The 23536-nt window shown below is 37.4% G+C and overlaps 1 protein-coding gene across 1 annotated transcript in view; it reads left to right on the top strand.

Moving 5' to 3' along the window:
• Nucleotides 1–23536, top strand: part of NCAM2 (neural cell adhesion molecule 2) — a 301945-nt gene that overhangs the window by 275901 nt on the left and 2508 nt on the right. Inside the window, exon 16 of the mRNA XM_060770484.2 lies at nucleotides 20416–20620. Coding sequence (XP_060626467.2) covers nucleotides 20416–20620 — 205 coding nt within the window. The remainder of the gene's footprint in view (nucleotides 1–20415; nucleotides 20621–23536) is intronic.

Raw genomic sequence — 23536 nt, forward strand, 5'->3', positions numbered from 1 at the left:
TGGATGTTGGTGAAAACAATCAAAATGAACTGAAATGGATTATTCTGCATCTCAACTGAATATGCAGAGATAAAGCACTGTAAAAATACTAAGTGGCATAGACACAGTAAGTATTTGTCACTGGCTGCGCTACTAATTACTGTCTCTCTTGCTTGCGGCTGCAAAATATATGCAAATACATTCAAAATCTCTCTCACAATCACAAAGATTCTTACACATAAGCCTGTATAAGGGATGTTTGTAAATTAGCTCTAAAAGATAGTAGAAAGTTCCATAACAAGCCCTCTTTTATCATTCAAAAGTCTTTTTTTTCCAGCAGAGCATGAAGTAGCTAAGAAGTGGACAGAATTACACCTGAATCCCTATAATGACATAAACTAATTTGGATTTCAAACTAGTGGCATCTTTTTTTTTCTTTTCTTTTAACTCTCTTGCTGCTGTCAAAGCCACTCACAAAAAGAATTGTGGATATGACTGTTATTCTTAAGGCAATTTAGAACAACAGGATATATATATGAACTAAACCACAGGTCTCCTAACAGGAACCACTTGTTCAACATTGAGTCATGCCTGCTTGTTTGTTACTTCATGGAACATCTCAGATTCAATAGTACAGGAAGAAATTTCATTTCATCTTATTCATCATCATTCTCATTATCATCGGTTTCTCTCCTGTCCCTTAAAACTTGAAACTAAAGTGAAATTCTAAATAAAATAAAAATAAATAATTTGAATTCACTAAAAGTGCACAATTGAATAATTGAATTTATGAAGCAATAAAAATTAATAACATTTAATCACATCCTTCTTAAAATGTTACTAGAATAGTGATCAGAGGTACCATAATATCATGGTGCTTCTAACCAATACATTCTCACATCTTCAATGGCTAAGGTCGGAGAATATTGTAATGCCGAGAAAATTACCCAGATAGTATGTCTGTTATTTCTGTATCTAAGAGGTGTGTGTGTGTGTATGTGTATGTGTGTGTGCATATATATATATCTCAATAGGTTAAAAAGTAAAGGATTATGACCTAATCCAATAGCTGCTGTTCAGAAGAACTATATTTCAATTTTTTCCTTATGATTCTGCAAAAACACATAATCATTTGTTAACATAAGTTAAATTCATGTGTGTGTGTGTGTGTGTGTGTGTGTGTGTATACTAGTTCTTCCGTTAAACTCTTCCTTATCAAAATCATTGTTCTCTCTTGTTCTATGAATCCATCCAAAATATAGGGTTAGTAAGATACAAATGAGAATACCTGTTCCACTAAGTTTAGACACTAGTGATAAACATAATTCCTTATAAAGAATGGTTAGTTGATTGGACAATTGAATGAAGTGAAATGGAGAGGACACCAAAATATCCACAACACTCATACCTAATGCTAACACATTTAGCACCCAATCCATAACGTTCAAATCCAACCAGCCAATAGTTTCTTGGCTGCTGTAATAAATAAAATAAACATGCTTATAGCTAAGTCAGTAACTGGAAAAAAACTGTTTGATTCTAGATTCTTCATGGATATATTCCACTTTTGAGGTACCCTGTCCAATGGTTGTGTTGACTTGGTGATAGAGGAACAAGACAGACTGGGATTCTTTTGTGTACCATTCACCTTAGAGTTCATTGTCACTGTGCCTGAATTGGTGAAAATGTTCTTAGAATGGGTGCTGTTCTCCCTCAGATCTATTGGGCTAAATAATGTAAACATTCATGCTGACACCCTCCCCCCTCCACCCCCAGCACCATCCTGACTTAGAATGCCATGGCTTCCATGACAACCAACCCTGTCATAGTTAATATCTGGCCCCCTCTGCATGTTGAGGAGCTTATTCTTGTTCTGCTTTTTTTTTTTGCTAGTTAAGTTAAATATGATTTTATGGAGATAACACTACATAATAACATCTGATGTGCTATGTCTACCAAGCTCTCCAATGGTACAGAAATAATTTTAGTAGTACAACCTCAAAAAAAAAAAAAACCCCATGAATGAATCAAAAAAGTTATGGACAATCCAGGAGATTTGCCAGCTTCTCAAATCTGGAATCCTGTTGATATCCAGACTATTTTGTGGGATGGGATGATAATTTAGGTGATTGGCACAATTGTTCACAAGAAATATTTACTTGAATGTAGAGCATGGCACTTAGCTAACTAACTAGAGCTACTGTGGAGAAAGACTTGGGATGGAACTCATTGACTACAGATTAAAGTGCATAATCATGAAGGCAGCAAAGGAAAAAAAATCATCTGCTCTCTCTTACCTCAGTACAGGCCCACCCAGCATAGCAATTTCATATAGTTTTATATCATTGAGTATCTTGGAGCCATCAAAAGCCCAGTCATTTATTAGAGCACTCAGGATTCTTCATAAACCCACAGATTCATTCTGATTTGTACTCGACATTTAAAGTAGATCCTGGAGATTTACACACATGTGTGCCTGGTTTTGATTTATGAGTTCCAAACTGTTCAACATAACAATGTGGAAAAGCTATTTGGAAAAATGATGCCAACAATTTCTTTGAGCTCATGTCCATTCTATGGATTAGAGATGGCCAAGGAGGTTTCAATAGTTGTGTGGCAGAGGCTGCAAATGATTCTGTGAAAAAACAGCCATGTTCCAATTCCTCTATAGCAGTGTTTCTCAACCTGTGGGTCCCCAGGTGTTTTGGCCTACAACTCCCAGAAATCCCAGCCAGTTTACCAGCTGTTAGGATTTCTGGGAGTTGAAGGCCAAAACATCTGGGGACCCACAGGTTGAGAACCACTGCTCTATAGGAAGCAATTATAAGACTGCTGTTGAAGTGACATTTATTGGAGCCACTCCCCTCGAAAAATAGATAGTTTACAGTTTTCCTTTACTTAATAGGATCTTAGAGTGCATGGTGGCAACATCCCAAAACAGCTGATCAGGCCTGTAAACAAATGGAACCACAGACACACAGTTGGCACAATTGGAAAGCAACTACAATGAGAACTCTCTGCAACCACTCCTTTCTTATGATGTTTATAAAATTAAACAGAACTTGAATTTACAGTAGGATAAGTAGAGATAATAAGAAATCTGCTTGTGTGAACACTTTGAGATCTGCATCAGTGTATATTAGATTCAGCACATTTCAGGCAGTCAATTTTTTTAAAAAAAATTCTGCCAGATGCCCCCTGTCCACTACAAAATGAAGATATCAGGATGGTGCGGGATGATTCAGCTGGACTGACAGCTCTGTCAGGTCCTGTGGTTTCTTGCCCCCACTTCTTATGATGCTTATGATGCTGTCTGGAAGTGCACTTTGATTTAACTAATTTCCTGGATCCATTCCAAGGTGTATTCAGGCCAGATTAAGACAGAAAAAGCCTTGGTCTCTTTCATAGATGCCCTATACCAACAACAGCACAGGAACATACCTATTGATTCTGCTGAACCTTTCTGTGACACTCGATGCCATCGATCATGTCAATTTCCTGTTTGGCTGTTGTGGAACTGGGGACAGATGTTTTGCAGTGTTTCAGATCTAGAAGATGGTGTTGGGAGTGGGAACTCTTGTTGAGCCACCCATACATAACTTTTGGGATTCTAATCACCAACAATACATGGCATGCAATGTATGACCAACAGCATTAAATGCCTCCATAGCATTTTATAGGAATATTATATAAGTGAATAATTTCAAACTTGGCTGTGTATGTAGTAAAGGAAGTAAAGGAGATATGCAATGCAAAATAAAAGTGCATACCTATGTTTGGATGAACCATTTTTGAAGCATTTCTCACATTATAATGTCCCTGAAGAAAGATAGAAAAAAATGTTAATACAACAGTTTCACTTCTTTTATTATATTTGCATATATCTTCTCAGATCAAACCTAGAAAATGTTGTTCTATTATAATGGGGTAATGAAATGAGCATAGAATCCACACCCTAATATATAAGATTCTAAAACTCATAATTTAATGACAATTCTGTTTAGAGAGAATCTTTGTGTGAGAAGCCACTCAGCACCATTTTTTACTTTGATGATTTAAAAAGTGTATTTGGGGAAATTCATACTTAAAAAGCAAGAAAAGCAATTTATGACAAGCTTATTAAAGATTGGGCTATATTGATAGATAACAACACTTTATCTTAGAAGGTTTTCACTTCAGGGGTCTCCAAATGAAATAAACTGGAGCATCATTTCTGTGTTCAATCCCATCTTTTGAAACATAATTCAAAACTAATTTGATAGGGATATAAGTTGCAATTAAAAATACCAATTCATCTTACACATGATTAGGATGAAGAATTAAATTAAGGTCCTTTTTACCCCCTGAATGATCACACAAAATGCACCCATGTGGAGGATAAATGACCTATATTATAATTTTCTTTGTCTCTTCAAAAATTTATCCTCCTCCCCCCTTTCTGCCAAATGATCAATTGATGTGTGGGTCACCTCAGACAAGCAGCAGTGTGGAACTAATGAGCCATATACTGAAAGACTAGATATTGTCTTATATCAGATTAGGCTATTATTTTATTTCATAAATTTTAATACCCTTTTTCTTACAAAAAGCAATGGGTGGCACAAATGGTTCTCTGCAAACTATTTTATCTTCTAAAGAAAGTCAAGAGAGGGGGATAATGCAGAAAGCATCATGGTTCAATGAAGATTTGAACTCTTGTCTAGCATATTAAATATGTCTGTACTGTTTCAGATTTCTTAAATTCTATTGTGTTTATTTTCTTATTTCATACATTTGTACCCTTTCCTTCTCACCCCCGAGGTGGGGGGACTTGAGGTAGCTTCACAACAAGCACTCATTCGAGTGCTAACCACAATTATATAACATATTTAAAACAGTTCAATTAACATATTAAGAAACATTTGATTAAAATCACACCAGTTTAAAATCAGTGCGTGGGAAAGACCATTGTCATTCATATCACATTGAGTCTTATTCCCGATTGCTGCTGCTACTGTTGAAATGCTTGGTCTCATAACAAGATTTTGAGGGGATTTTTTAAGGACAGGAGGGAGGTAGCCAATCTGATGTCACTGGGGAGAGATGTTCCACAGGTGAGGGGCCACCACTAAGAAGGCCCTGTTTCTCGTCCCCATCAGTCATGTTTGTGATGGTGCTGGGATCAAGAGCAGGGCCTCTCCAGCTCATCTTAAACTTTGTGATGGTTTGTAATGGGATATATGTTTGGACAAGTAATCTGGGTAATCCAGATGGGATGTAACTAAGGCATGTACCACCATGGCCAGATCTGGTTTCTCAAGGAACAGGCACAGTTGGCACACAATTTTTAATTGTGCAAATGTCCTCCTGACCACCGCTGATACCTAGGCTTCTAGGTTCAGTGTCGAGTCCAGGAGATCCCACAAACTGTGGGCCTGTGACTTCAGGGGGTGTAACCCCATTGAGCACAGGTTGGATCCCTATTCCCTGATCTGCCTTACAACTGACCAGGAGTACCTTTGTCTAGTCTGGATTAATTTTTAATTTGTTTGCCCTCATCCAATCCATTCGAGATTACAGGCACTGGTTTAGAATCAGGACAGCTTCCTTGTCTTTAGGTACTTTTAACTAGAGTAGACCCATTGAATCAATCAATGTTGAATGGTGAGTTATCCATTATAGAGGGGTTCAGGTTTTTTAAATATAGGTCTCACAACTGCCTCCTTTAAGCAAGTTGGAACTTTAACTTGTTCCAAGGAGGCATTAATCACCATCTTCACCCACTCTGCCATTCCCCCTCCAGCCTGTTTGATCAGCCAGGAAGGGCAAGGATCTAGAATACATGTAGTAGCTCTCACCTCTACAAGAATCCTGTCCACACCCTCAAGCTGCACTCATTGAAACAGCATCTGAGTTTGAATGGACCTGAGCAGCTTTATGTGCAAAGTGCCTTACAAATTCTTCACAGCAAGCTGCAGAGTGGTCAGGGATTTCTCCTAGAGGACCAGTATGTAATAGTACTCTGACCACTTGAAACAGCTCAGTTAGATGGTGCTTTGCAGATGAGGTCATGACAACACAGAATGATTCCTCTGCTCCCTCCATTGCCATGGGGTAGGCTTTCAAATGCACTCTAGCCCATGCTCCATCAGATTCGAGTTCTTCACCAATATCGCTCTAGTCTCTGTCTCACTTGCTTCATTGCCACCAACCTTTTGGAACCAAGGGGCTGGTTTGGCTCAGCTCTGTGAGAGGGGATGTTCATGAGCAATTGTGTCCACCACCCTGGCCATTTCTCAATTCCAGAAGTCAGCCAGAGCTTCAACAGAATTGCCTACCGAGGTGACAGGAAAATCCTCAAGAGCCACCAGGAATCCATCCGGATCCATAAGCTTCCTGGGGCACACCATCCGGATCCATAAGCTTCCTGGGGCACACCATCCGGATCCATAAGCTTCCTGGGGCACACCATCAGTCCCCCACCCCTGTGGAAGTTTGGAATCCCAGCAAGTGTAATCATGACCAGGTAGTGATTGGTCCATGACAACAGGACTGTGACAAGTTCTTCCACAATCACCACAATCCCATCCTACACAGAAAATAAGTTCCAAGGTGTGTCCGGCAGCATGGGTAGGGTAAGACACTACCTGTGACAGACACATGGTTGTCATGGAGGCCATGAAGTCCTGAGCCACTCCTGACAGAGCAGTCTCAGTATGGATGTTGAAGACTCCCAGCACTATTAGCCATTGAGACTCCAATGCCAACCCTGACACCACCCCGGTTATCTCAGGAAGGGAGATTGTTGAGCTGTGTTAATACTTACAATTCCCAAAAGAACTATCATATTATTAGTTTAAGATTTATAGTTACATGTTTGTAGTCCTGCAATACTGCCTATATATCAAGCTTTTACAACATAGTGAAGTATTCATAAAGTAGATAAAATTCCTAAATAAATCAGCTTATGAGGAAGAATATGTACAAAGTGCATCATCATCATCATCATCATCATCATATTTATTTCTATCCTGCCCCATCTCCCTGAAAGGATATGGGGTAGTTCACAACATGAATAAAACACAATAAGCAATATATATAGAGTGAATGACAAATTCATTTCTTTAGCATGCAGATTGGCTACATTACAACAAAATCTTCACTTTGTGGGTAGGGAATACATTTGGAATTTTATGGAAGTGTGATGGGTGCCAACAATGCACACAATGTGGGCTTAAAATATCAGTATCTACCTCTAGATATAAGAAAAAAATGAGATGACAGACTAAATATTGATGCAAAATAACCTGGGGAAAAACATTGTATACCAGCAAGACCCAATATAGTAATAACTATCAAATAGTTCACTAATCTAAGATTACTTCTAATTTAATAAAATAATAATACAGGAAAACACTTAGTGTCATGTATCTTTTTTTGTAAAGTCAGCCTTAGTATGTAAATCATATACACTGATAATACAAGAAAGCATTCAATAACTAGTATATTTTCTGTGGAATAAAACCAATTAATTTATGCCCTCTTTATATATGTCATCTCAAGTATAAGTCTATCCTAACATAAACTGGTAGGGAGAGCTGTGACTTCCAATAGTGACCACAGAAATATCCAACTGAAGTTGGTATATGATCTAAAATTAAACAAGATATACTTTTTAGCATAGAAAACAAGATCCACTTTTACAAGTTGAGGGTGCCAGGAGAACTGTAACAATCTGAACATCTCAGTAGAAGTTCAAATCTAATTTTATAGGCTGGGAATCCCAGTATGAGATGGCTATTCCCAGGGTGTATTTCTGGCTATTTTATCATCTTCTTTAATCATACTTAATCACTAAAAATGTGTTGAAACAAGCAAACCCAACAATAATTTTGTCTTCCTCTGTGAAACACTCATAACTTTCTGAGCTATGTTAACTTTGTTTCTACTGTGGTCTCTTGCTCAACTGCCTTGAGGGCCCTTTCGAAAGCTGAAAGCAAGGATATAAATGTAACAATAAGCTGAAAACATGAACAAGAAGCAAAAACAAAGTCTTGTAGGTCTTGGGTTATGCTATAGGGCATTCAGCACTGCAGTGTCAGCTTCTCTATTTGCCTTAAGATGATTTATACTCTGTCACTTTTCCTTCTTTCTTCACAAACTTCCTGAAAGAAAGCAGTATTCAGACTCAAACGGTTCACTTTTCTCTGACCCTGCTTGTTTTTCTAGCTATTCCTTTCCTGAAGCATTTCTTTAAAACTAAAAACGTGGGCCTCCTAAAAAAAAACTGTAATCAAGAGCCAAATCCATTTGAATTAATTGGATTTTGCATTCCATCTGTTACAAAAATGAAATTATTCAGAATATATACTTACTTACCTAAAATGTTTGTCTATCATTTCTCAATAGAGCAGAAGGTTCAAAATTAGATAATTGATAAAACATTGACAACAATAAATAATGGAATAAAAAAATTTAAAATGAAAAAAAATAATAATTTTAAAACCAAACAAGTAAAACAGCTTTGACAACAGCCATTTATGGTTTTAAGGACTAAAGGCCAAAAGCAACACACAATTTTAGGAAACCCTAAGGTGAATGATATAGTGGTCTGAGTGTTGGATGATGATGTTAGAGATCATGAATACACATTCAGTTATCTTGGGCAAATTACACTCCTTCAGCCTCATAGGGAGGCAATGGGAAACCCTCTTAGAACAAATCTTGCCTAGAAAACTCCATCTTAAGCTCACCTTAGAGCAGTGTTTCTCAACCTTCCTAATGCCACGAGCCCTTAATACAGTTCCTTATGTTGTGGTGACCCCCACAACATGAAATCATTTTTGTTGCTACTTCATAACTGTAATTTTGCTACTGTTATCAATTGCAATGTAAATATCTGGTGTATTTTCATTGACTGGACCAAATTTGACACAAATACCCGATAGACCCGAGTTAGAACATTAGTGGGTTTGGGGGGGGGGGTTGATTTTGTCATTTGGGAGTTGTGGTTGCTGGGATTTATAGTTCACCTACAATCAAAGATCATTTTGAACTCCACCGACAATGGAATTGAACCAAACTTGGCACACAGGATTCCCATGACCAATAGAAAATACTGGAAGGGTTTGGTGAGCATTGACCTTGAGTTTTGGAGTTGTAGTTCATTTACATCCAGAGAGCACTGTGGACTCAAACAATGATGGATCAGGACCAAACTTAGCACAAATACTCAATGTGCCCAAATGTGAACACTGGCGGAGTTGGGGGGAAATAAACCTTGACATTTGGGAGTTGTAATTGCTGGGATTTATAGTTCACTTACAATCAAAGGTCATTCTGAACCCCACCAATGATAAAATTGGACCAAAATTCCCACACAGAAATCCCACGACCAACAGAAAATACTATATTTTCTGATGGTCTTTGACGACCCCTCTGACACCCCCTTGTGACCCCTCCAGGGGTCCCGACCCCCAGGTTGAGAAACACTGCCTTAGAGTCACCATAAGTTGAAACCATTTGAAGCTACACAACAACAACAACAACAATGGTGAATCCATAATGGGGGTTTCTGGATAAGGTTTGTTGGGGAAAGTGGGAGGCTGGCTTTACCTTTGCCTTCCTTTAGGGGTGAGAGTGTGTGCCTTAACCAAGGTCACTCAGTGTACTTTTGTGACCAAATGGGGATTCCAAACCCTGGTCTTCAGAGTTGTAATCCAGCACTTAATCCCTTATACCATGCTGGCTTGAGCTGCATCAGGGCACCTCTAGAGCATTTTAACTCAGATTATTCAGATAAGTAAGGGTGAACAAGGCAAATGTATATAAAACTACATACAGTGGGGGAAAGGAAATGGATAATCATCCTTCCCTTCTTTTTCTATGTATTTTTATCCTGTTTTTCCTCCGAAATAGGAACTCAAACTGTCTCATAATTTAAAAGACAAAATGCAATTAAAATTTAAAATTAAAGATTAGACTACAATTAGACCATGCGATAGGAGGTGCTGGATTCTTCCCAATATTAAAGCTAGAGTTATCTATTAAAGTTAAATGATTTTATTTATTTTATTAATTTAAATGCTTCTCTCCCACTCTTTTAGCATGGGATCTCAGGGCATCGTACAATGTAATTAATTTTAAACACTTCCTGATTAAAATCATAAATAATTCAAGCAAGCTAAAAACATATTAAGCAAAGCCACAACAAAAACTACTAAAAAGCTACAGCCATTTAAAAATTATATACATGTACACTTAGAAATACATTAGTCCCAGAATGCTGTGTTGTGATTTAGGGCCATTCCAGACAGGGGTAAATCCAGAAGGAACTGAGATTTTAAATCCCAGTTCCTCTCCAGATTTAGGCCACACAGTGGGACCAACTCCCATGATTTTGTATGAGGGATGGAAACATTCCCTCCCATGCCAAACCAGCAGTCACAGAGGATATGGTCACCAGCTCTCTGCTCTCCCTCACTCCCTTTTCTTATTTAAAAATATAGAAGGAGGTGAGGAAGGGCAGGGTGGCAATTCCATCCTGGTTCTTTGGACCCCTGGACACCCCTCCCACAAAAAATGGGATGGCAGTGGGGATTAACCCTTGCAAACCCAAGACTCAATTTCAATAACTCAATAACCCAGATCTTTTCAGGTGTTTTTCTAACCCAGAGTAACCCTGAAAATCCAGGTTCACCCTGGATTAATCCAGATTAGCCTAAAATGTTGTTTGGGTGCTTCAGGCTAATCCAGAACCCTTCTCTTATGTCCTCTTCTTGCCTACACTGATGGGAGCTAGAGTGAGGCACCTCTTTGAGCCCCCAGTTCTTGGGCGGGTATGTATAGGGAGAGGATCTTCTTTAAATATCAGTGTTATGTTTTTATTTATTCTGTATTGCTTCTCAATCTACAAGGTATTCAGGGAGATTCAATATCAAGGGAGATTCAAGTATTTGCAAGATTTCAAGGAAGCCTCAAGTTTTCAAGTATCAAGGAATTCAAGTATCAAGATTTAGGACAAAAGAAAGAAAAGATATGGAGTCATGATCTTTGTCAATGTGCCATTACTATTTGTGATGTGTCCTACTGCAGTGAATTCCCCAAACTTCCAGAAGCTTAGTCTGCAGAATATAGTCTGCAGAAGAAAGAGAGATTGTGAATATAGTCTCCCCATCCCTTTGCACTCACATCCACAGCACAAACAGACCTCTGCTAAGTTTAGGGAAAAGTTATCTAAAGAAAAATGTTATCTGAACAAAAGTTATCTGAAGAAATTCTACTTAATTGTTTTTTATGAGCTTAATATGAGATATTCATAAATGTAAGAATACAATGGTAAAGCCACTATGAATTTTCGTAAATTCAAATCAAAATTCATAAAAAACCAAAAAAGTATGGAAAAGCACATTTGTATAAAGCATGCTTTAAAAAGCTGTAATTAAAATGAAAAAATGCCATTTAAATAAGCATTAGATTTAAACTATTTAAGCTCAAGTGATCAAAATTGAATATGAATTAATATGCAGCATATCAAAATTATCATTAATTGTGTTGCCAACACAATCAATTCCTTTCCTTTATAGAATTTCTTTTTTATATATTTACTTCTAGTGCCTTGGTGCGCAAAACTATCCATGTGAAACGGGTAGAGCAATAACTCCAGTTCCATGCTCTTTTTATACAAAAGCAAATTTTACTGTTACTAATAATAGGAAACGTCCAGTTCTAACTGGATTTATCACCTCTGGTGAATCAAATGAATACCTAGAAAGAATTAATCTCTGCCAAGATTAAGTGATTAACACTGTCAGATCTAATAGCATCTGATAGAGTCTTGCACATATGTTTTTTATTCATGTTGGTTATTTTCAAAGGAGAACTCATAGAATCAGTTTCCAAATCAGATATTTTTGGCATTCTGGATTTCTTTACTACATAACAATTGTATGCATATCCAGGAGATCAGTCCCAATGGGCAGAATAAGGTGATTGATTCAAGTAGCGATGAAGTTCTCATAGAAAAGCCATGGAGTTTCCCATCATTGTGGGAGTTAATATCTATGTTTCTTGATGGTATAAAACAAGCAAAAACTCAACATCTGGCAGGAACAGGAAAAATCAATTTGCCATCACTGTTCTGTGGACAATTTGATTTATTGAGATTTTCTACAAGATTTTGGCCCTGCTTATACATTCATTTAAACATGCTAAGGAGAGGAGCATAGATTGAATGTAAACTTCTCTGTCTAATATTGCCAAGCACCTGGATTTATATTAGTCCTTTAGTCTATGGGTCTTGAAATGTGAAGACCTGAAATCTAAAGTTCTGTTAGCCCTTTTGAGATGACTACAGTTGTGCAGTAGCTATGAAAGAGAAATCAATCTCACATGAGTGAGAAATTTGTAACTACAGTAACTGAGTACAGTTACAGAGCTCTCTAAAAACCTTCACACTCAAAATCAGTTGAACACCTGTTGAAGTACAATCATCTTTCATTTCTTTGTGTAAATAATCAAATCGTACTTGTCAATTTTGATCAAGAAACTTCAATTAGAAATATTGTTAAAAGAATAGACCTAATAATTGCTCTGGATTAATCAAATCATACATTCATATGTAAAAGTACATAAATAAGTGTGAAATTCCCAACAGACATTGAATAGTTATATTTGGCTTTGTAGTTTTAATAGGTTATCAAATAATGAATTACAGATTGCTTCTCCTAATTATCTTTATAGTGGATAGCATTCATCATCTCTGTCTATTTTATTACTGCAAGAATTCTGTGAGTCAGACTTAAAGATGTAGGAATGAAGATAAGTGTCATTGTGCCTCACTACTCCTTTTGTTTTTCTAACTTTCTACCAAACTAATCCTGTGAATAAATCTGTTTAGAATAATTCCTTATAATTTTAAACACAAAGACAGTGATTGAACAGCACTGCTAAACAAAGAGAGCTGTACTTATTTGCCTGCTACATTCCTCTTCTAGGAAACACGAGAACTCTCATGGCAGCACTTTTATGCTAAACTCAGAGTGGAATGGAAGCCGTGATGGTGAATTTTCATAAACTTTGAAATATGCATAAACTTTGAAAATTACCATGGCAAAACCTACATGAAACTGGTACAAATAAAAGCAATTGATTGTAGGCTCTTTCACAAGCTAACTGTCCATGATCTTCTATAAACTCTATATAACAAAACTACATTATACATTCAAACATGTATCTCCTTCATCAAACATAGAATTTCTTGTTTGATGCTATTGGAAACAGGAAAATAACAGGGTAGACTGTACACTTTCCCCTTCACTTCACTCCATTCTGGTCCTGGTCTTGTGTTAATAGAATTTAGCCTCTTGATTATATGGTTAAATGCATGGATAAGCATATCCTCTGAAATAGCTAGCAGGCCTGACAAAAGAAAACAAAGCCTTGGTCTCAGTTTGGCTCTATCACCTCAGTACAGACTATTGAAATATTCTTGTAAATTTCAATTAACTCATGTATAATAATGAATAATAACAAATACAAAACAACACAAGAAAAAGGGAAATATGTATTGTGGCATATCAAGACCATTTCTCATTTCTAAAACCATTATCAAACACTAGAAGCATGGCATGAATAACAGTGTTTAAGAATTTATCATCTGCAAGCAGTGAAGCAAGAAATAAAATGTACAAGCAGTGTACTTCTGGTGGAGCGTGCATACAGTCATGCTGATGCTTACACCTTCGAGTAATGCCTTGCATGTGTGATTCTTCCAAACATCCCCAAAAACATATCCAGAAATTTAATTTGACCTGATTTTACCCCAAGCAATGGAACTATTTCATGCAGCATTCCGGATATCATTCAGCTATAAACTACCAATCCATTGTGATTTAGATCAATAGTATAATTTAATAATTATGATAAGATTCAAGAGAACCATGTTTCAGTCAGTATTCTATGCTGTATTGTGGTCTTTGATTAAAGATGCGTATAAATTCTCAATTTATCCAGCTACCACCCAGAAATAATTATTCACTCAAAACAGAAGGCTATATCCTTAGTATGGTCAGTGGTGCAGTAAAATACTTCTGGTTTCCTTCCTATATCTGTTTCCTACCTTCTTTTTTAAAATAATACTTGAGGAACATGCAAAAGGGCTGTTTTTACTACAACATGTTTGTTACCTTTTGTCGAGAAATAGTACCATACTTCCTGAAATGTAATGCCCATCTTTTTGAGCTAAATTGCTTAGCCAAAATAAAGGCGTGCATTACATTGGATGGCATATTACAATCATGCATCTAAACCTTGCCTATGCCCCTCTGTTTGGCTGAGACTAGTGAACACGCAACCCTTGGTCTGATGGAGGAGCAGCACCATCCCAACCAGCCTCATTCAGCCCCACCCTACCCTACCCCACACTGCCCTTCCCATAAGAAATCTCATTCTTCTTCCAGCTTGGAAGAGAACCCCCCACCCCCTTTCCCATCCCAGCCAGTGCCTCCTTCCCTTTTCAGCTAAGAGGAGTAGAGTCCCCTTTTCCCAGCTGGGTTCTCCCTTGCCTCTCAACTAAGAGGAAAGGAGAAGCTGTGCCCCTTCCCCCTCCACCAAACCAGGCTAGCAAGCAGAAGGGCATGGCTTCTCCTTGCACTCAGCTGGGAAGGGCGCCAAATGGATGGAAATCCATTTTTTCGTAATGAGCACCTCAAAATTGATGGCACACTGGACTCTAGTAAATACAGGAATTGTTCAAATGGTGTTAATTTGTTTTGCTGAATTTGAATTTTAATGAAATTCCAATGAAAACTTGCTTGTCCAGAATTAGTCCACAACCCATTGAGTACAATGGATTTTTGCACATTCTGGCACGTCATGTTTCTTATTTATTACATTCCACTCATCTTGCTATGGTTTTGCATAATCTTCCTCAGCATCTTCAACTCTTTCTCCCTCTTTCTCATGTGCAGCCAAAACAATGCTTAGAATCCTTCTAGTAAGTCTCAACTATAATTGACCTATAGATTCAGTTGCTTTAAATAGGTAAATCTAATAAGTTCAATGGATCTACTTTTGTTGGACTTACAATAGGATTTAGGATAAGGAGTTTGGAAAAATGCTTCTGATTTTCATTAGTTATAAATTAAATAAATGGGACAACCATCTGCAGTTAGATAGGATTAAGTACAAAACTGGTCCAGAGTAAAGGAAGGCCAGACCATCTTAATACAGCCTAGCCCCTTGTTAGCCAAGTTGGAGGATAATCCAAATTCTGACCCAGAATTCAGAGTATTCCCTCAGTTGGAATTGACCACAACTATTTTCACTGCTTTCCTGGGTTTTCTTGGAATGTGGTAGCATGGGACACAGAATGACACTTATTACCTTCTACCCTCTTTGTCATGATGGTCTCTGGCCACAACATGAGTCCTACTGGTCAGTCATCACCTGAAATGACTTTGGTCAGGACAATGCAGTGATTGTGGAAGAAAAATGGGAGAAAAGGGTGAACTCTTTCTCTCCCCCATTTCCCTCCTCATCTTCTTGTTGCTTTGACTGAGAACACCGGATGGGAGAGGATGGTAATGGTAGCCATCCCACGAACAGTTGGGATTCCTTCCCGTATATGCAGCAGTGGAGGGGGGATGTGTGTGCAGTGGCCTGCCTGACCCATCCTGGAGCCAATTCAATGTACGCCATGCTAGTTCAGCCCCAGGAAAGCAACTCAGTGTAGATCTGCCCGAAGTTGGCCAGGAAATGTTTTTACTTATTTACTTATGCTTATCTGACTTCTCTATTACCTTGCATCCTATTCCCTCTGGGCTTCTATTCTTTCTCACGGATCCCACATCAGCTCATATCCCTGTCTCTTCTACTCCTGCCACTTGATCTCCTTCACTAATGTTCTTATTTACTAGCACCCATTGTTAGAAAAATACAAAGAGAGTTTTACAATAGATATCAGAATTACATTAGTGAAACTCAGCCATTCCACTAATCCACTGGACTGGAAACATAATTCAGATGTATTTTGTTCGGTTTTCTCCTCTGTGCTGCACCCTTTCATCAAAACTAGCAAGCAAGTTAAAGCTAAGAATGGTTTCTTTAAATCTGGGGTGAGAACCACATGACCCTCCAGTCAGAAATATCCAAAGGTGAGGAATTCTATTTCTCAAAGCATCTTGAGGGTTGGGTTACTCCCAACCCTGCTTTAAATCAAAATATTTTGTAAAAGTGTTGATAGGGGAACCTCAATGCCCAAAGCTTGCTGAGGTGTATTTCATTTTCTCCATGCCACTGTAATTAAACATCACATCCATTTATTTGAAGAATGCTTAAACCAAACATATTATGCAATGCTAATTCTCCAGTAGATTCTGCTACTAAAATGTAACATTTGAGTATCAACGTCTAGAATTATGTTGAAGATTTCTTATTTAAATCAAATTTAAAGTTATGAGTTATGTTTGCTTACCTTAATTTTTTCCATGGTCTATGATAATTAGCCAAACATGCACCATCTGTAAGAAAGTGCTCTGTTTCACTAACGATAAATAGCATAGCTTAAAATATTATCTTGTGGTGTATGCAAAGTTTTGTTGTTGTTCATTCATTCAGTCGTTTCCGACTCTTTGTGACCTCATGGACCAGCCCATGCCAGAGCTCCCTGTCGGCCGTCACCACACCCAGCTCCTTCAAGGTCAATCCAGTCACTTCAAGGATGCCATCCATCCATCATGCCCTTGGTCGGCCCCTTTTCCTTTTCCCTTCCATTTTCCCCAGCGTAATTGTCTTCTCTAAGCTTTCCTTTCTTCTCATGATGTGGCCAAAGTACTTCATCTTTGCCTCTACTATCCTTCCCTCCAATGAGCAGTTGGGCTTTATTTCCTGAAGGATGGACTGGTTGGATCTTCTGGCAGTCCAAGGCACCATCAGAACATTTTCCTTTGCTCAGCCTTCCCTAAGGTCCAGCTCTCACATCCGTAAGTGACTATGGGGAATACCATTGCTTTAACTATGCAGATTTTCATTGCCAGTGTGATGTCTCTACTCCTCACTACTTTATCGAGATTGGGCATTGTTCTCCTCCCAAGAAGTAAGCGTCTCCTGATTTCCTGGCTGCAGTCCACGTCTGCAGTAATATTTGCACCTAGAAATAAAAAGTATGTCACGGCCTCCACATTTTCTCCTTCTATTTCCCAGTTGTCGATCATTCTTGTTGCCATAATCTTGGTTTTTTTAATGTTCAGCTGCAATCCAGCTTTTGCGCTTTCTTCTTTCACCTTGATTAGAAGGCTCCTCAGCTCCTCTTCGCTTTCGGCCATCAAAGTGGTGTCATCTGCATATCTAAGGTTATTAATGTTTCTTCCAGCAATTTTTACCCCAGCCTTGCATTCGTCAAGCGCTGCACATCGCATGATGTGCTCTGCATACAAGTTGAATAGGTTGGGTGAGAGTATACAACCCTGCCATACTCCTTTCCCAATCTTGAACCAATCGGTTGTTCCATGGTCAGTTCTTACTGTTGCTACTTGGTCTTTATACAGATTCCTCAGGAGAGAGACAAGGTGATTTGGTATGCCCATACAATCAAGAACTTGCCACAATTTATCATGATCAACACAGTCAAAGGCTTTATAATAGTCAGTAAAACAGAAATAGATGTTTTTCTGAAACTCCCTGCTGTTCTCCATTATCCAGTGGATATTGACAATTTGATCTCTCATTCCTCTGCCTTTTCTAAAACCAGCTTGTACATTTGGCAACTCTCGCTCCATGTATTGCAGGAGTCTTCCTTGCAGGATCTTGAGCATTACGAAAGTTTGAGCATTCTTTAGCATTTCCCTTTTTTGGTATGAGGATATAAATTGATTTTTCCCAATCTGAAGGCCATTCTTGTGTTTTCCATATTTGCTGGCATATGACATGTATCACCTTTACAGGATCATCATTCAAGATTTTAAACAGTTCAGCTAGGATCCCATCGTCTCCTGCTGCCTTGTTGTTAGCGATGCTTCTTAAAGCCCATTCAATCTCACTCCTCAGGATGTCTGGTTCTAATTCACTCACCACACTGTCAAAACTATCCTCGATACTTATTATCCTTCCTATATAGATCTTCTGTATAGTCTCGCCACCTTACGCAAACTTATAAGCAACAATTCAAGCCTGCATAAGGTTACCCAATTACCAGAAACAAAAAATGAATGTTTCATGGGTATCCATTCAAGTTATAAAGCTAACCAGAGGGTGTCATTAATTAAATCATGGCTGTAACTTTTGGACATCCTAAAAATATACTTGCTAGTATCTGTGAGCTTATGATTATACAACAGTATTGCTTTTTCTCTTCAAAGTGCTTTCTTGACAGTTAGTTTTGTTGTAGAAACAAAGCATTTTTCTTGAGTTAACTACTCAGTTCTAAAAGATTTTATGATTCTGATTCTTTTTTTACTGGAACCAGGAAGATGACGGAGTAAGGAGAATCTTTCTTAAATTTGAAAAATTCCTTCTGGGAATTCTCAAAACCCTTCTAGAAATCAATTGCTTCTTCAAGATTTCTGCGGATTCACCCTTCTAATTTGCTTAATTATCTACAAAACAGTAAGGAATCTTTAGTGTTGTAAAAAAAACCCACCCATAATGATATGATTTAGTATAGTCTGCATCAGGTTCAGTTCATTCAACCCCCTTCGCTCTCCTGTTCATGTGTAGTGGAAATCCTTTTGGTTAAATTGAACCTGACTAAATGTATTGATTTAACATGTAGATGTAGGAAAGCCAACTGATTCAATGGGAGTAACAACAAGATTTAGGTTGAAGAGTTTGAAGATTTTGCTTCTGATTGTCATCACTTGTTCTCACAATCATGTATCCCATATAAAAAGATTAAGGGAAAAGGAAAGGGATAAAGGGCTTACTTGGAGCCTTTATTACTAATACAGATGTAATTCTTCCCACTATGTAAAGGTCTTTGAAAAGTACAGTTTCTGAAGGCTATTCACAGTGTGGAATTTGGTCTGTGCAGAACATAAATAAATGTCTATTTGGCAGAGAAGATGCTGTTTTATACGCCAAAAACATTTTTTCTTCATAGAAAAAAAATCAACCCAGAAATATTTGGGGAAAAGTGTTATTTTATGCATAGACAACATGAATCATAATTTTTTTTCTCCATTTTTTAATTTTTTAATAATTTTTTATTGATTTTGCATTATAAAATAGACATTGACATATAAAAGACATGTAAGACAATTTTAATGCATTATTATTTGCTTATAAATTGTGTTTATTTGAGATGCAAGTATTTTTTCTGGATTCAAGAATACTTTTTAACTGAGAGTCCAATAATTTGTTTTACAACTCTAACAGCTAAATAAGAATGCAGAAAAATAATCATACTTTTTATTTGCCCTGAATCTCTAATTTTTTGGGATCTGTGAATTATCTTAAGTTCCAATGTGAAGAGAAAAAGAGAAACATTTCTCCTTATCTGCTTTCTTCACACTGTATATAATTGTATACTGCTCTCTGGTGATCACACTTATCTTTTTTTTTTGAGGCTAAAGAGGCAAAAAGGTTACAACCTGTCCTCATGGCAGAGTTGCTTCAGCCCCATGAACCCTTCAGTTGAGTCACAGATTTGCTATGAAGGTGGACAGTCTTGGGACTCTTAATCCTTATAAAACATATACTATGTTGGATTTTCCAGTCCTGCGCGGTTTAGAGTGCTGGCAAACCATTCATCCACAGGGATGCTGCAATAGTCATTTTTAAAAAAATAAATTGACCTAATTTGCCTACCTCTATTAATATGCAGATTGGAAAACAGCTATCCTTTTGCTTCTGTTTTCCCAAACTTATCAGAGCAATTCTCATCACAAAAACCACAGCTAAAATTTGTGTTTCAAGTTTCTTGTTTGCATCAGATATATGGTTTTGTAGATAATGCATCATATTGAACCACAGGAAAATTGCCATACTAAAACTCAGGGAGGAATTATACCAGCTGCAAAAGTGTTGCAAGATATATGAGATATAAAACACGCACACACAAAATCAATACTCTGTTTTGTTTTGTTTTGTTGTGTGTTTTTTTTTAAAAGGCACCATATTTTCAGACAGGCTGCATGTAACAGTGTGTATTTGGACAGATATATGAAAAATAGTTTGTTTTGGGAAAGAATGGCTGTAAAATACATCTGTTAAATTGTTTTTGACCTAAGAAAAGTACTTTGGATGGAAACCAGTATTGGTTCCAACTAGATTTAGATCTAAAATTAATAAGAAATGTATAAGTAACCACTTAACCAACTTAGTTTATTTAATGAGTATATTTTTATTGGCATGCTTCATTGGATTTAGGCTGTTAAGGTTTGACATTTGTGATAACCCTTTAACCCATGTAGGCTTTTCACAGTAGATTAACCTGCTTGCTTCTCTGTTTTTGTTTTCAAGACACGCTTTTCAATGGTCTTGGCCTTGGTGCAGTCATTGGACTGGGCGTAGCTGTTCTTTTATTAATCCTTGTTGTGACTGATGTCAGCTGCTTTTTTGTGAGACAGTGTGGACTGCTCATGTGCATCACCAGAAGAATCTGCGGAAAGAAGAGTGGCTCCAGTGGAAAGAGCAAAGAGCTGGAAGAGGGAAAGGCTGCATATTTGTGAGTATCAGTCACAAGGTTTTAGAAAAAAAATGTCACTCATCTCATTCAGTGGTATATTTGAATTTTTTGGGGTAAACTTCCTACAGGTAGCATTGTCACAAACAGTGCATTGTTAACTATTTTAATTTGCATGCTATAAGAAATCCCTATGTATTTTGTCAACCTTCTAATCCTGAGATAGAGTAGCCATGTTAGTCCAGAATATCCATTATGATACTAATATAAGCTTTCATATACTAAGGCTCCATCCTTACTGCAGTTTGATACCACATTAAATATTAATGTTATTGAATTCTGGGGTGTTTTTTTTTGTTTTGTTTTGTGAGATATTTACCCTTTTCTGTCAAACCTCTAGTGCAAATTGCAAATCCTGGGATTCCATAGGATGTAGCTATGATAAAAGTGGTATCAAACTACTACCATTCTATAGTGTAGTTGGGAAGTCAGTCAACCTCAGATGCATCGTACATCTGGGGAAGCACATTTAATCTACAAATGTTTTATGCTGCCAATTTAGTTTTCTTAAGGCTCATCCAGACAGCATCTTTATCCCAGGAACTCCTGCTTCAAAATGGTGGGTAACCAAACGACATCACTTGAAAATGAGGGAGCAGTTGCTACAAAGGCCATTCAAGTGTGGGAATATCCCAGCTCTGGCCAGAAAATGCAGATATTTGAATCTCTATATGTCCTTACACTCAGAAAATGTGCGATTGTACATGTCAGTTCCTGATTGGTTGCACCCTAAACATATGGCAACAGTTGACTAGATGGTGAAAACTTTATCCTGGCAAGAGAAACTTTGTCCTTCACATGTTTAATAAAGTTTGTGACACACAAACAAAGATTCTGCCATGTAGTCAACTTCCCCATATTTTTATGATAAAAGCAATGGGGAACAGACATGTATAATGCAGGAACATCACCCTGTTGTTCCATCCTACAAGTACACCACAAAACCTGTCTGCACAGATGGCCAGACAACCTCTAAAATAGTAATAATGACCTAAGTTTTGTTCTTCGCTTGAAAGTGTGTGTTCCTATTTGATTGTGTAGTACTGGTTTCGAAAGGTGTGGTCCTACTACATAAACCTTGTTTGTGTGTCAGAAAATTCATTAAACGTGTGGATGGCAAAGTTTCTCTTGTCAGGACAAAGTTGTTACCCTGTAGTCAATGTTGTACATCTTTTCACAATAACAGCAATCAGGGACAGACATGTATAACCCAGGAATAGTACCCCATAGTTCACAGACACAAGCACACAGCCAAACAGTCTCTCTAGTCCAATAACAGAACTAATACAATGATTCACATATTCACAGTTTAAGTTTTTTTAAAAAAAAAATTGCAGACAACCCGCAGCAGCCATCTTGGGGCCTGTAAAATTCCAGGACAAAGCAGCCAGTGTGGATGACAGAGTAAGAAATTATGGACCAATAGGTCTGTATGTGGACCTCTTCTCAGGTCCCAGTTTGTTTGTTTTTTTGCCCCTGACTAAAACCTGCAATTTGGTGCTGTATGGAAGCACCCTCAGTCTCAAAGGTGCTACAATATTCCTTTGCATACTATATATATCTGATTTATTCTTACATGCTTTTATGGGAAGTGTGGTGAAGGTTTCAATGTGAGAAGGTAGCACAATGATACAGCTCATGTCATGCCTAACAAAGGTCTCAAGTCCACCCCCACCATTCTGACTTATAGAAGGAAAAAAACATAGGCCACATACCTGCTGGGGACATGAAAGACACTTTGTCATACTAATCCTTCAGTCTATTTAATAATACATTTCTTAACATATTAATGAAAATAAGGGGCTTCAGTCTGTCCTAATATTTAGCTACAGTTCTGAAGATTTTACTATTAGCTTATATTCAATTTTTTAAGTATTTGAGAACAGCTTTAGTAAATGTATTATGCATTAAGAAACTTAAATTTAGTATGTATTTAAAATATAATATTAGGAAACATCATATATTCTTTTAAACTATAACACAGATTTCACCATTCGTCATGCTGAACAGATTGGATATGAACTTTGCATTTACTAACTTCAATATTGGTTTCTTTTTTTAAAAAGCAAAGAGTAAACTTCTGTTTAATCTTCAGCCATAATCTTGATATCAAACTATTATATTTGTGTTAAAATTGATGCCAACTGAATAAATCATTCCACTTTTAAAATCATTCCACCTTCAATATATTTGAGACAAAGCAAAACTAGAACTAATATTAGTGAAATATTTTGTCAATAGATAGATTGATGATGCATAGATTGTCCAGTCTTTTGAAACAACTGCTGTTGCATGACTTATGTAGGACATGATCTATATAGGAAGCATGTATACAGAAAGTGGTCTGAAATGCTACACACAAATTGTTAATAGGCCCAGTTATAGATAGTATGTGTTTCTTTGGTTACAACAGCTGACTATTTATCTGTTTGGAGGCACAACTCAATGTGGTAGATATGAACAAGAAGATCCTATAAAACTTGAGAACAAGATATTTGAAAGTATGACCCTTGTATCCACAAGGGATACATTATTCAACTTGCCATGAAAACAGGACACTGTGAATAATAATAAGCCTTGTTGAAATAAATAACTTCTGTTGGGGGTTACAATTGAGGTACCCTGTAGGACTAGAAAATTCCTAAAGAAGTATCCTGTATTGAGATTTCCTAGGCTTTCCAGGGCAACTCTGTGGTAACTTCTGGCAGAAGCATACCATAGAATCAACCTGAGATGACACATTGCATTGCAAGTGAGTAGATGAAACCACAGGTACCAGTCCTGCAGGTACATGGGTTGAATTGTGTTCTCCTTCTATGAAACTGTTGGGGTTTTAAGTCTGTTTCATTGTTTGCCATTTAAAGAGGCCTGTGTGATGGGATGTAGGAGAGTGCTTTC

The sequence above is a fragment of the Anolis sagrei genome, chromosome 3 (genome assembly GCF_037176765.1).
Source record: "Anolis sagrei isolate rAnoSag1 chromosome 3, rAnoSag1.mat, whole genome shotgun sequence".
NCBI lineage: Eukaryota > Metazoa > Chordata > Lepidosauria > Squamata > Dactyloidae > Anolis > Anolis sagrei.